The following is a 15,828-nucleotide window of genomic DNA, read 5'->3' as shown; positions in this document are numbered from 1 at the left end:
ATTCCAGCAGAGTTATTTTGATGCACACAAATGTGTTCATATGTCACAATGATCACTTCAAAAATATCATCTTTGAAACAATAAAAAAAAATTCTTTAGACGGGATTATAGTTACATTTTTAGGCTTTATAACGAAAAGTTACCTTTGGCAGACCTGGGTGTAATTCCAAAAAAAAATAAAAAAATACATCTGTCTATACTGTGTGTCACTGCTACCTTTAAAACTGGACTCCGGGTAAAAGTAAAAATAGGAAGATATGATACTATACATATATGGAAGCTGTTTTACCTGCCAAAGGATTATTATTTCTGCCACTCCTAACAAGGAGTTGTGTAACCAAGATTGCTAATACAAGGTGGGAATGTCATCTTAGATAGCAAGATCTGAGAAGACATTTTTTTTGTTGTTATGTGCTGGTATGGGAACTGAAAAAACATTAATGCAACATTTTCATTTCTATCCTTGATGTGCAGGAATAGATAAGATTATGGTGGGTGGAGTTCATCACATATGAGCAGGAAGACATGATGGCAGATGAGAAAAGATGTCGCTTTTCAGTGCTGATTTAGGGAACACAATGCATAGGACTGCTCCTTTACCTAAAAAATTATTCACCTTTTGATTTCCACACAGTGGTGATCTAGATAGCTTCCTAAAATTGGTCTTTCTGTATCATCTTAGGTTAAACTGTTACAAAACCCACAGCATGAAATAAACGACTTCTTCTCCACTTTAATCAAACGTGATTCTTGTCAAGCCTGCCTTGCCTACACACGATCGTAAAAAAACTGCTCGAGCAAAGCGCGGTGATGTACAACACGTATAATGGCACTATAAAGGGGAAGTTCCATTCGGATAGCGCCACCCTTTGGGCTGCTTTTGCTGATTTCGTGTTAGTAAAAGTTTGGTGAGAGACGATTCGCATTTTTCAGTCTTCATGCTTTTTAGTCTGTTACTGCGTGATGAATGTGCTATCTCCATTACAAACACTAGTTTTACCAGAACGAGTGCTTCCGTCTCATAACTTGCTTCTAAGCATGCGCGTTTTTTTCCCGTCGTTAAAGCCTACACACGACCGTTTTTCACAACGTGAAAAACGAAAAATTAGAGCACGTTCTAAATTTTTAATGCCCATTTTTCACGACGAGAAAAATGCTCTGGAGCCTTCCCTACGTTCGTTTTTAATGACCAATTTAAAAAATTGCATTTGTCTCATCATGAAAAACGGTCGTGTGTACGCGGCATAAGGGGTTATTCCTCTGCATTGTGTAAAAAATCAGCTTGATCTTGCATGCACAGATCTTCCCCTCCCTGCAGTGCTGGGACAATGTCATTCGGTGCACAGGGCGAGGATGGCAAACTGCGCCCCCCCCCGGTGTAAAGAACGAGTCAGTGTCGGTTTCTTATCCCGCCTCCTGGCCGGCCTCTCGGTAAAGTCCCACCGGCCGGGACTAGGAAACGCCTGTCGAGCGTCTCTAGGACTCTAGGAACAATATACAGGGGGGCACATAAGATGCCACAGTAAAAACTTGAGGGACACTAATAATTTGTACCAGTAAATCATACCACCGAAAATAAATTATATATTATAAACTATATATATATATATATATATATATATATATATATATATATATATATATATATATACACACACACACACAAAAGTCGAGAGTAATGTGGTATTTTTATTGTCTTATTGTGGAGCCACACCAGCAATGTTAGAACTCATTATTAACACAAGTGGTGAGGGGGACTGTTAAACCCTGCAGTTGAGCCAAGTTTTTACCCCCCCCCCCCCCCCGCTACTCCCGTTAGCTGCATACAGGCAGTGGCTGGGGGTGTATACATATTGCAGCCATTTTTAGTGTCATGGCAGAAATTACACACTGTGTTGCTTTTGGCAGGTGCTTCCACCCACTGTGTACAACCCCTTCAACTGAATAAGGATGATCTGCAACAGCCCCACGAGTGTGTGTGTGCATGCAATACACTAGTGTGGGGGACAAAGAGGTTGAAGCAGGTGGTGAGGCGGTGATACAACTCCCAGGTAGAGATCTAATGTAAGAAACATGAGTTCTGCTGGTTTAAAGGAATGCAAGTCTGTGTTCTGTCCCTCTGATGATGAAGATCTTTCACAGCCCGGTGTCAGGATGAACATGAACAGACTGTAAGAACATGTCTTCCTCGGATCCTGTTCCCCTCTCTTTCTGCTGCCTGCACTAAACAATCAACCTGCCATGCTGCTGCCCCTCTCCCTATCACTGACTATCCCTGCTGCTGCTTTCTATTCCTAAAGCAAATTAAAAAACTCACTGTGACACAGAAGAGCAGAGGGGTCATTTTAGCCACTCCTCCTCCTCTGGAACTGCTGCTTTAAGTTGTCCAAATCTAGCGGCAGGAGAAAGGGGAGGGGCTGAAGTAGCATGATTGGATAAGAACTGGCATGTGACTGCACAGATCCCCAATAGGACCAAGCACTGGTATGACATTATCCTGTATAACCTTGCTGTGCTGTGAGTTTTGCCAGCATAGCTTTCTGAGCATACAGACAGGGGCGGGCTGGGGGGCGGGAGCACTGCTCACTTCAGGAGCCGGGTCTGCTGCAGTTATTATGACAAGCAGGAAACCCAGTCTGCACTTCAATTGGGGATCAGATGGGCGGCCTGGCTGTGCGAGCGCTACTCGCATTAACATTGGAGTCAGTGAGGAGAGGGGGGGGGAAATCATGCTGTTGTTATTTATGTAGCGCGGCCGGTACACAACACTTCTACTGTGCCCCCCTTCCTCCAGTAAATGATCCCGCTCAGGGCATCCGCCCCTTCCGCCCCCCCTTGTACTGGCCCTGCCTCCCTGCACTATCCCCCTGGATAAGTCCGGATAAAACAGGGCCTTTGGAGTCAGGCTGCACATGCTCAGTTTAGTGTGTATTGCTAGAGAGGTTGTAATAAAGTCTACAAATACAAGTTACATGGATATGCAATTAGCAGACCTCCAGCTGTTGCTGAACTACAAGTCTCATGAGGCATAGCAAGACCCTGAAAGCCACAAACATGACACCCAGAGGAAAAGGCATGATGGGACTTGTAGTTTTGCAATAGCTGGAGGTCGGCTAATTACATATCCCTGAATTAGACATATATTCAGTATTTATGGAAACAGAAGGCAGATGTTGTTCAAGAGTGCCCAGAATGATAAATGGTCATATGACATCTCGATCAACCATTATTGAACTGCTACTATAAATAAATCTTTAAAAGCATAATGTCACAGTCAAAGGGTTTATCTATAAAAAGGTTAGAAGCAAATTGGTTTCTATGCAGAAGTGAGCACTCCAGCTTTAGTAAATAAATTCCTGTCTGACTATCTCTTATTCTTCTACTTTTCAGGGAGTCCTATTCTACCTTCACCTAAAAAAATGTACTTTTAGTTTAGAACCAAGGTTCGTGGTGCAAGTGGTAACCATTATCATGTACTCTGCTAAATCCCTTAGTCAGGATGGTACCTTTGAGGTGCCAAATATATGTTTCAGACTATATAATAAAATAATACAATTATTACAAAGGCGGTGGCTGTGTTCTCAAGACAAGAGGGTAATCTAGTTCATAACATGTAGCAGGTTCCTATTTCTATTTTGGGTATCATACACTCCTAAATCCTGCAATAAATGGTGATTACTGTCAGAAGTTTGTTGGTAGGCTGTAGGATCCAGATACAAAGCAGGTAGCCACAGGAGAGGTTGGGGGATCTAATTATTTCCATGGCTCCCTTGGGAGTAAATACTACACCCTTTATTTAAAATGGCACTCTGACACACAAGTACATTCACTGACACTGCACCCGTCCTTGCAGTGTCAAAGCACGCATGTCACCTGTTGGGACAGATCATGATGAGCTTGCTAAGAAATGCTTGCAGTCAGCCATGACAACTTCTCCTCAGGAACATCTAAATGGTAAAAATATTTTCTTAAAACATTTTAAAGGTATGCTGTGTGAATAGGAACACATACCAAAATCATATTGGTGTTTTCTCAAATTTTACTACAAAATTGGAAATACACTTTTCACCCCATTCAGGTCTCTGGGAATGCAAAAGCACCTGAAGCAGGTGAATTCAGAATGATCTCAGAAGCATTTCAAACTGATGTCAATAGAACATTGCATTTGCCCATCAAAGCCAGTCCACTCAAGCCCCTACGTATACTTGGTCATTAAAAAAATTGTCAGCTATCTAGAGTAATCCAGCTTGTTAGAAATAGAAATACATTTATCTTACCTGTAATTGAAAATACCATTCTAAAAGCATCAGGTTTATTGGACATGATTGGCAGAAATGCACTTTATTAAAGAATGACTAGACAACTCATACAGTCATAAGAAAACTAATACACAAATAAATATATTAGATATGCCCTTTATATGACATTGACTTAGCAGTGACTCTCATAATATGACTTCAGGATGTGTATGTGACTAAATCAGGTTTAGGATTGCCTTTTATAGGCGGCAAACAGTGTAGCACCTTAAATCACGAAAGGGCTACAGATAATATTTACTGTATGTAATGCTACAGAAACACTTAGTGCCGGTTCACACAGGAGCAACCCACGTGACTTTGCAAGGCGATTTGGAGGCGACTTCAGCCTGTTTTTGAGCAACTTACAACGCAACTCAGGCCTCGTACACACGACCGAGGAACTCGACGGGCGAAACACTTCGTTTTCCTCATCGAGTTCCTTGTTAGGCTGTCGAGGAACTCGACAAAACAAGTTTCTCCATTCCGTCAAGGAAAAAGAAGACATGCTCTCTTTTTGGCTCGACGGGATCCTCAACAGTTTCCTCATCGAAAAATGTACACACGACCGGTTTCCTCGGCAAAAAAAAAAAACAGCAAGTTTCTTGCTGGTTTTTGCAGAGAAACTCGGTCATGTGTACGAGGCCTAAAAGTTGCCTCTAGGACAGGTGACTTTGGCTGTGGCCAATCACAGAATAATAAGCTCTGTGGGAGGGAGGGGTTTGCCCGGGTAAACAATTATTTTTTCCTGTAAAGTCGCTTCAATAGTATAGATGGAGATCCGACTTGGAGGCAAATTCCATTGTAATCTATGGGTTTCAAGTTGCCTAAATGTCACCTTGAAGTAGTACAGGAACCTTTTCTGAAGTCGGAGCAACTTCAGTAGTGTACATTAAGACAGCTCTCATTTACTTCTATGGCATTTCTTAAGTCCAGCAACTTGGGGCGACTTGAGGACTTACAAGTCGGATCCCAAGTTGCTGAAGTGTGAACCAACACTTATAGACTAGAGAGAGAAGGTTGGATACTGCAGACCTGATACAGACATGGTTGGATGGAGACAGTCAAAGACTGTAAACAAGTTACAAGACTGCTAGACATAACTCAAATCACAGTGCTCTCAAATTTTTGTTTCATATAGTCTCCTTATACATTACTGGCAGAACATTTGATATTCCTCTTGGTATGATCCATTAAAAATGATCAGGGGGAATGAACAATCAAAGTATAAAGTGTGAAAGAAATGAACTAGCAGAAGCATCCCAATATATATTTTTCACTAGCTCAGAGTGAGCACTTGAATTCACAGACAATTGGCTGCTAGGGCCCAAGGAAACAACAATAAGTTTCAAATAACTACAGACAGCTTTCTGGGAACAAGTTGGGTACCATAGGGGTTAAAGGCTTGCCATATGGGTTCTAAGAGACCTGTTATAATTTCCTATGGCATGGCTCTCTTTGCCAGCCAGCCAGAGATGTCATTCTACGGCTGTTCCTTCTGCAGCTGTCTGGGTCAGCATGAGAGCAAAACCCATCTTGGGAATCTAACGGGATGCTTGGATGGCCATTTTTATTGTTACAGCACTGAAAGTGAGCATGCGCCTATATTAAAAACAGATCCTACAACTTAGCAGTTAGTTTGTTTCTAGCAAGAACTACATCAACACTGGCAAGCTAAGGCTTGCTAAAATCTTTGGTTGGCCCCGGAGGAATTATTTGTAATCAACAAAACTGGAGTTTCCTTTAAAAGAACCCTTTATATCAACTCACATGCAGCATACTGTAGTAGGTGGAGTCATCAGGGCTGTTTAGTGTCTTTGGTTTCTGCCTCCTCTGAGTTCTTTGTGGTTTGATATCATCTAAGTGTGAAGAAAAAAAGAAAAGAAAAATATTGCGCTAGTCAGAAAATTTAAAACTAAAGCTGCTACACTACAATATGACAAATATTGAACAGTGGTGTAAGAAAAAAAATTAGCGTTGTGATAACATGAAAACAGTGATTTCTCTAAGAAAAAAATGTTCACTGTATTGCAACAGTGATGAAATAACAAATACAAATGTGAAATATATAAGTGAACTGGTGCTGTGAACACACAAATATAAAGTCCATCAAAAAACTTGTGAATGAATGGAAAAATTACCACGTAGATCCTCATAGGCAAACAATCACTTTCTTAAATTCATGAATAAGCACTAAGTCAGTGCGAAACGTCGGTTATCCTCCTGTTTCTGTTGCTGTGATCCGGTATGTTTTTGCTGTTCGTTTAAATAAAGACAACCTGTTTGGTTTGGAGTGCGGCCATCCATCCTTCATTTTACGCCAATACATGAAAAAGCATTAAAAATAGCACAACGTACAAGACACATATTATTACCAACCAAACAGAGGACAAGTAAAACAATAATGTCAAATTGACCCAAACACACTTGAACTCAATAAACATGTCCAGTGAAAATAGAAATGCTAAAAGAAAGATACTTAGGCCAAATTGATAAGGAATTTATATCCCACTCCACATTCATACCATGAGGCTGGTAAGTACGTAACTCGTGGATCCAGTAGGTTTCAAGGCGGGACACCCCACATATACGTGACTCTCCTCTCCAATGTGGAACGAATTGGTCGATAACCAAAAACTGAATCCCCTTGGGGTCACGATCATGATGTTGCAAGTAGTGACGGGGGACACTGTGATTGGTTTTGCCCGATTTAATATTGGCTATATGTTCATTGACACGGATGGTAAATGTCCTAATAGTAAATAGTACGCCCAATATATTGTTTTTTACACGGGCAAGTCAGAAGATATACCACGTATTGTGTCGCACACGTAGTAAACCTCCCCATTTGATATACCCGTGAAGTGGCCGTAGATTGAAACGTTAAGCTCTTACGTCTACCGCTAGTGTTGTGCAGACACACATTACACTTCCTGCAGGGAAGTTATCCATTCTTGAAAGAAGGATACCTTCTTTGGTGGAACAATAATGTTAGGCGCAATCTGACCTTGGATCGATCGAGCACCTCTGAAAATGACTCCCGCATGTTCTGGCAAGGCTGGTGCCAAAACTTTGTCATTTTGAAGGACACCCCAATGCTTCTTAAAGATTTCTTTAATCCGCATGGATTGAGTGGAATAGGTGGTAAAAAAGGACCACCTGAACCTCTCATCTTTAACCTTTTTGGGACGCACTTGGAGTAATGAACTACGATCAATCTTGACAATCCGATCAATTTCTACATCAAGTTCTCTGGCCACATAGCCCTTCTCAATAAACCTGTCCCTTAGGAGAGCTGATTGGGTAATGAATTTCTCCGTCCTAGTGCAATTGCGCCTTAAGCGGAGGAATGGACTACGTGGCACTGATTTAAGCCACTGTGGATGATGACCACTATCAACAGGGATATACCCATTACGATCAGTGGGTTTGAAATATCTAGAAAATTCCAATTGATGGTCAACCACTTTGATCTCAAAATCCAGAAAGTGTATGGAGGTTGAGCTAGCTTCATGGCTAAGTTTTTTTTACCTCTGTCATTAGAATTAAGTATAGACATGAATTCATTCAAAGAATCATGATCGCCCTTCCATAGGAGGAGGATGTCGTCTATGTATCTGGCCCAAAGGACCAGTTCAGGCCTCTTAAGGGCATAGACGGCATCCTCCTCCCATTTGGCCATGAAGAGATTGGCCAGGCAAGGGGCGAATTAAGCCCCCATAGCGTCCCCTTTGGTCTGCAGATAGAATGTATTCTGGAACCAAAAGTAGTTTTGCTGGGCTGCAAACCTGAGTAACTGCATGATAAAGTTGCGCTGAATGATGACCACGGAGGTACATCTACAATGGGATATGGCCTTCTTGGAACAGTATGTCAAAGAACGCATGGTTCTGAGAGGCCTCCGTTGGGATATATCTCCACAACAAGGAGACTTGGAAATTGAATCCTGGTTCCAATACTTTAATGAGGTGGGAATCAAACTTTTGTTTTTTCTGGTATAAAAGAAGCGCCATAGACTCTCCCTTATAGATAAGGAGATTAAAGACTTAAAAGAAAAATTGATTCCCCACAGAACATCTCCTGAATATATGTCTCTCTCTACAGTTCTAAAAAAAACTCTTGAAAAAGAAGAAAGAGATCAAAAGTTTAAGAAACAAAAAAAGTATAATAGAGATACGACGGATTACAAATCCAGTCTAGTTTTCAGTTGGCAGAAGAAGATTGGCCAATCCCTTCCTCCTGGGATCGAGGCTTCTGAGATAGCGGTCACACAGACCGACATACAAAATCCTGATAGGATACTCACCTTTGATTCTGCCATTAAAGACAGTCCCGCACGGGCACCTAGTGTCCCCCAAACTTCTAAGGTGAAGCCTTTGAGGTTTCCAGACGTTCATCAGAAACCTCAAACTTCTAATCCCAATTCTATCTATCCTCTTCCCACGAGGGGTAGAGGTTCTGGGAGTAGAGGAAGAGGGTCCCAGCGGGGGCAGCCAAGTGAGTCTCAGTATTATATGAGCCCCAGAGGACCGCCTTCCGGTTGGTGTCCCAGGAGACACCCTCCTGGTTGGAGTCCTAGGAGGCCGCCTCCTGGTTGGAGTCCTAGGAGACCCCCTCCTGGGTGGCATGACCGCCATGATGATTATCGTCAGGACGATCATGAGTACTGTAACAGGACTCCTCTTCGGGTTCAGAATACATTTTTCCCTCCACAAGAAAATTATACGAGGAACGATCGTCATTTTTCTGGCGTTTTTTTCGACAGGAATGACGATTCATTTTCTCGATCCCCTTACAACTATTATTATAGCCACCCGGGGCCCTCTTATTACTCGGGTTTTCACAGGGGAATGCAGGAGTACCCGGAAAACATAGAAGGAAAAGAGGCACCCAAGGGGGGTGGAGGGTCCAAAGCAAAAAGGAAAAGAATCTGAGCGGTTCTGGTGTCTTTAATCTGAGCTCAGTAGTTCTTACTGACGAGGAGAAATATGTTCTGGATAAGGGTTTGAAGTATGTCCCTCCCAGGACATTGAATAAATTCTCCATGTTTATAGATGTGCAGAAATTTGTCCGTAAGCTCAGTATTCAAAGACACTTCCTGGCCCCACCTCTCAACATTGTTCCCACTGTGTCTAAGCCATTAGATGCACATGTCCACACTGGATTGGCCAATCCATCTTTGTTTAACCCCTCAGGGATTATGGCTCCTGCCATAAATGTCTTCCGCAGTCTTGTCTTACAGGATATAGACATGTTGCCTAGCAAAAAGATACATGCTAATCCTAAAGTCAAAACTGGTTTAAAACTTCTTTGTGAACAGAAAGACCTAATCATTCGTCCAGCTGATAAGGGGGGAGCCATTGTCATGCTGGACAAAACTGATTACGTCAAAGAGATGGATAGAATTTTGGGTGATGAGGAGACCTATACTCCTATTCATACCAACCCGACGTCCCAATTCAAAAAGGCTCTTGTTGAATTGGTTGACGAGGGCTTCTCTTTAGGGATTTTAGATAAGAAAGAGAGGAGTTTCCTTGTACCAGTCGCACCAAGGATTCCAGCCATTTATTACCTTCCAAAGGTGCATAAAGACCCAGTCAATCCCCCTGGCCATCCTATAGTCAGCGGGATTGACTCGGTCACAGCGAGGATCGGCAAGTATGTTGATTTTCATCTCCAGCCGTTGGTTAGACTCATGTCCTCCTATTTGAAGGACACCGGGATACCATCAGGCTGCTTGAATCAGTTGACTTCCGGGATGGCATGATCCTGGCCACGGCTGATGTGGCGGCACTGTATACATGCATTCCCCACGAGTTGGGCTTTGAGGCAGTTGAACACTATCTCTCTCAAAGTATCACCCTTCCCCTTATCCAGCGCAACTTTATCATGCAGTTACTCAGGTTTGCAGCCCAGCACAACTACTTTTGGTTCCAGTATACTATCTGCAGACCAAAGGGGTCGCTATGGGGGCTAAATTCGCCCCTAGCCTGGCCAATCTCTTCATGACCAAATGGGAGGAGGATGTCGTTCATGCCCTTAAGAGGCCTGAACTGGTCCTTTGGGCCAGATACATAGACGACATCCTCCTCCTATGGAAGGGCGATCATGATTCTTTGAATGAATTCATGTCTATACTTAATTCTAATGACAGAGGTATAAAACTTAGCCATGAAGCTAGCTCAACCTCCATACACTTTCTGGATCTTGAGATCAAAGTGGTTGACCATCAATTGGAATTTTCTAGATATTTCAAACCCACTGATCGCAATGGGTATATCCCTGTTGATAGTGGTCATCATCCACAGTGGCTTAAATCAGTGCCACGTAGTCAATTCCTCCGCTTGAGGACTGCACTATGACGGAGGACTTCATTACCCAATCAGCTCTCCTAAGGGACAGGTTTATTGAGAAGGGCTATGTCGCCAGAGACCTTGACGTAGAAATTGATCGGATTGTCAAGATCGATTGTAGTTCATTACTCCAAGTGCGTCCCAAAAAGGTTAAAGATGAGAGGTTCAGGTGGTCCTTTTTTACCGCCTATTCCACTCAATCCATGCGGATTAAAGAAATCTTTAAGAAGCATTGAGGTGTCCTTCAAAATGGCAACGTTTTGGGACCAGCCTTGCAAGATGCGGGAGTCCATTTCAGAGGTGCTCGATCGATCCAAGGTCAGATTGCGCCTAACATTATTGATCCACCAAAGAAGGTATCCTTCTTTCAAGAATGTAAGGGATACTTTCCCTGCAGAAAGTGTAACGTGTGTCTGCACAACACTAGCGGTAGACGTAAGAGCTTAACGTTTCAATCTACGGCCACTTCACGGGTATATCAAATGGGGAGGTTTACTACATGTGCGACACAATACGTGGTATATCTTCTGACTTGCCCGTGTAAAAAACAATATATTAGGCGTACTATTAGGACATTTACCATCTGTGTCAATGAACATATAGCCAATATTAAATTGGGCAAAACCAATCACAGTGTCCCCCGTCACTACTTGCAACATCATGATCGTGACCCTAAGGGGACTCAGTTTTTGGTTTTCGACCAATTCGTTCCACATTGGAGAGGAGAGTCACGTATACGTGGGGTGTCCCGCCTTGAAACCTACTGGATCCACGAGTTACGTACTTACCAGCCTCATGGTATGAATGTGGAGTGGGATATAAATTCCTTTATCAATTTGGCCTAAGTATCTTTCTTTTAGCATTTCTATTTTCACTAGACATGTTTATTGAGTTCAAGTGTGGTTGGGTCAATTTGACATTATTGTTTTACTTATCCTCTGTTTGGTTGGTAATAATATGTGTCTTGTACGTTGTGCTATTTTTAATGCTTTTTCATGTATTGTTCCCTTTGGTCCATTAGGTGGCGCTATCTCATCCCCACTTTGCACCTATGTGCTTTGTTTGGGGTGAGATTTGCTGCTTAATTGTGTACCATATAGGAGGCGGCCCCCCTCCCTGGGTCACATGATGATGGCTACGTGTGACTCCCTTTGGAGATTACGTTCCATCTGTCTGACGTGACCCGGAGAGCGCTGTGCGCTGTGTTCCAACAGTGTGTGTCACGTGATAGTGACGACGCACGTTGTGCGCAGTGACAACGCGCGGAGGCGCGATTGGTCTGGTCAGGTGCCCGTCTTGGTCTGTGATCCCGCCCTGCTCCCGTGTTGCAGAGCGGAGATCCGACACAGTGGCGCCTGGTTAGAGGTTGGAAATGGAGTGATGCATTTAGTCGCGTGGGTCGGGTGCCTGTTGTGGGTGACCCACGCGATCCATGCATTTAGGATGGCTCCTACGATTTCCAGCTTATGTTTATATCCGCCTTTAGGGCGGTACCTGATGACGCCCCTTAGGCTTTTTCCCCCTTATAGTGGGTTAATATTTGCCTTTGGGGCGGCACTAGAGGAGTGGTTGGTAAAGTGACAGCACTGGTTTCACCTGTTGGGGCTGGAGGAGGGGCGCAGATGTGGGTGGTTATCACAGTGTGTTCTCCCCTCCTACCATGACCTGGCAGTTCTTTATGATGATCCATTGGTTCAATCATGATTAACTCCGGGATCTTGGGAGTGGTCCCAGGCTGTGCCCTACCATTAGTCCATTCTTGGAGGCTGCTAGCTCAGCAGGTCATGTGCTGGCTCTCCTCCAATTGTGTACCTTGATTGGGAAATTGACCTGATTGGTTCTTAATTGGTCAAGATGGTAATGTTTTTATATTTATATGTGTGCAATATGGGGGAACAGATTGATGCCCCAGTTGAAGTCCCTCTAGGGCGAAACACATAGGGCTTGGTTTTCACCATTTCCCATATTGCCCCTTTTCTCTTTGTGATTACTTTTATTGTATACCTGTGGTTTTATTATAATAAAACCTTTATATTTTTGACCTGCACCATTGGGGCTGCGTTTTTCTTTTCTCTCCCCCACATGCTGTTTGGAGTCCTCCATTTTACTTTATCCAATCCCCTGAGGGGTCATACCATTATCTCCCCTCATTCATTTGAGGTCAGACATCTTGGGATACCTTGGATATCATTCTAGGACATCGTGCATCTGCGGCCCTCCGCTGAGGATTCATCTCACTTGTTGACCCAGTCTGAGGAAGCCGAGCTGATTGTGCCTTGAGAGTGTTCATGCCTTAATGATCTGCTGTCGCTGACAGGCAGATCCACTACTTCTGGTAAGTGCATTCATATCTTCATTAAGTTAAGGAAAGTGATTGTTTGCCTATGAGGATCTACATGGTCATTTTTCCATCCATTCATTCACAAGTTTTTTGATGGACTTTATATTTGTGTGTTCACAGCACCAGTTCACTTATATATTTCACATTTGTATTTGTTATTTTATCACTGTTGCAATACAGTGAACATTTTTTCTTAGAGAAATCACTGTTTTCATGTTATCACAGCGCTACATTTTTTTCTTACATCATCTAAGTGTGACCTTCCTAATAAAGATAAACATACGCATTATACAATAGATCATTTTCAGAAATATCTATATTAATATCCATATAATTTGCAGAAACATCCATATCCAAGCAAAATAACATTATAAATATTACAAGGTAACCTCATTGTAATAATTTTATTAAACCTTTTTGGAAACTTTTTTACGCTATGAGGATCTTCAGGTGTCTTCTTTCTCATCCTGCTTCCTAAAAGATTCCTCTTACCGATATTAGGAGTCACCGTGAGGAGGGGGCATGAGGACTGGTCGGCTACTCTTCCTTCCCCGGTCATGGAGACCATTAAGCTTGATTTGATTCCTCTTGCTATATGGCAAAGAGGGTCAACAACATCTAGTGAGTTGGAATTTCTACTTTACAATTTACTGGTGTCCTATTGGAGTAGCCCGTGTATGTTGTCTACTTTACATAGCAAGCCCTTGTGGTCCATTTGCATTATGATGACCCTTTACACCTGAGAGAACTTTTTACACTTGATTTCTTAATTTTGATCACAGAGATCATTATTTCATTGTTTGGACTTTTTAATGGATTATTGTTACAGGAAATGCACTTTATTTTTTTTATTTTTATATTTACACTTGTTTCACTTTATATACACTTGTCACTTTATTGGTTAATATTTTTTTTTTAATAGATTAGCTAGCGCTGTTCTTTTACATGGAGTTCACTCCAGTGGATCACTTAGCACATTTTTAACCCATTGGTTTGCATCAGCAGCTGCACTACACAATTTAACATCATCATATTTTATTTAGGTTTTTCTTGGTGCAAGTGTATATATACCACGTTATATTTAGTATTCACAAAGAAAACGTTTACCTCTTTTACTAAGCTCTGGAGAGCAACTGCACTTTGCAAAGTGCACAGTCTACTTGCCTTTAGTAAATCAACTCCAAAGTCTCACCTCTATGAGCAAGTCAGTAAAGAAAGACAAATAATTAAAGCTATCAGTTCTGTATATAGTAGGCTCTGAAGAAAGCATTTTGTTCAAGAAGAACACAGTTACTAGAGAGCTGTTACAGAAAATAATAATTCCTGAGTAGCACAATTCTGTATATTTAGGCATAGTGAAGTGAAGGGGATCTGTGATGTGTGACCATGTAGTTCACTGAGTGTCATTGCCCACTGTATGTAATAAAAGTTTTGTGTTTTCTTTTCTAGAAAAAAGCTAGCTTTGTTCCCATAGTGTTCCCTTTCTTCAGTAAGAGAAAGCCTTCATTAAAGATCAAACATTAAAGTGGGGAGGAGGCTTCTAGTGTATATACAACTCTTCAGTTATCTATAGATGGCCATAGCATTGTTACAGAGAAACAGTATTTTGCCAGAGCAGATTTTTTCTGTTCATTGTCAAATGGTAATCTTTTTTTTTTGAGCATGAGAAAATATTACAGTTACTGAAGAAATACCTTTTCCGTAAAGAGTTCTAATTCTTAAAAGGTTGGTCTACCTTTACAATAAAATTGCCCATGCATTCCAGAGTCCCTGTAAATTAAAATAATATTGCTGAGGTTTATCATCAATGTCATACCTTACTTGTAGACCATCTGCAGCCTATCCCACAAAACCCATGTAGGCAACCCTCCCCATGCTGTCCAGTTGGCAGGATGCCTCGGACGTTGGTTGCAGACCCACAGTTTTGCATGAAAGAGCACTCTGGCTTGTCCAAAACCCATGCATGCACAGTGCACTCTCTCTGCCACAGCAGTGACTGAGCTCAGCCCGGCAAGTCTTGTCATCTAGGCAGGAAGGGGTGGGTCAGCTACAGTGTACATGGGAGTTTTTCAGAACAAACTTGGTATAAGTCAGGGATGGCCTACAGGTCAGACATTAAGAAGAATCTTTTTTTAAAGGATAACTTATTGTAAAGGTGAAATAGCCCCTAAAGTAAAGGCTAGCCATAGATGGCTCAAATTTCTGGCCAAAACCTTCAAAATCAGCTGTATTCAAGCCATGGGTGGCCCTGCATGCATGTAGAAATCACTTGGTGCAAGTGGAAAATTATCACCCAGTTTCTGATTCCTATCAAATGAAGTCACTGTTAAGCAGTGTCAGAGTGCCGCATCTACCTGAATACAATAGCCAGCAGTAGTGATTCCACCATTCACGCTCTTTGTGTGGAGGAAGGAATTGGTGGATTTTCTGTTGTTTAGCCCACAGCCTGAACAAGAGAAAATTGGCCACGTATGGCAGACTTAGCTAAGCCACAGTACCCAGCCACAAGTCACTCTGCTGAAATCAAGCCAGTGCAAGATGGATTCTGATTGGATGCTGCATGGTGAATGTAATTAGGCTGTAGTACACATTAGTAGTTAATAGATTTGGAATTTTGCAGAGGCGGAGCAGCATATGATGCATTATACTGTAGAAAACAGATAAAGGATTGATGCTGATCTAAGCATGTCACATGGGGGTAAGAGTTCATTATGGGCAGTATATCCATATACCGCAAGAAAGTCCATAAACAAGTCCATAGGTAATATAGTATTTCCCTCCAGTGGCAGCTCGTTCTAGAGGCAAGCAGTAACTCTATGGAAGAAAGAAAAAGGGGACC

The 15,828-nt window shown here is 42.2% G+C and overlaps 1 protein-coding gene across 4 annotated transcripts in view; it reads right to left on the bottom strand.

The window, feature by feature from the left end:
- Positions 1-15,828, bottom strand: part of MYO3A (myosin IIIA) — a 245,134-nt gene that overhangs the window by 19,081 nt on the left and 210,225 nt on the right. For all 4 annotated transcript variants that reach the window (XM_040352539.1, XM_040352538.1, XM_040352541.1 and 1 more), the window contains one exon: positions 6,066-6,154. In XM_040352539.1, the coding sequence (XP_040208473.1) occupies positions 6,066-6,154 (89 nt within the window). The remainder of the gene's footprint in view (positions 1-6,065; positions 6,155-15,828) is intronic.

This window comes from Rana temporaria, chromosome 5 (assembly GCF_905171775.1).
Source record: "Rana temporaria chromosome 5, aRanTem1.1, whole genome shotgun sequence".
NCBI lineage: Eukaryota > Metazoa > Chordata > Amphibia > Anura > Ranidae > Rana > Rana temporaria.
Note: the sequence above shows the minus strand (reverse complement) of the source record. Positions and strands in the feature narration are given on the sequence as shown.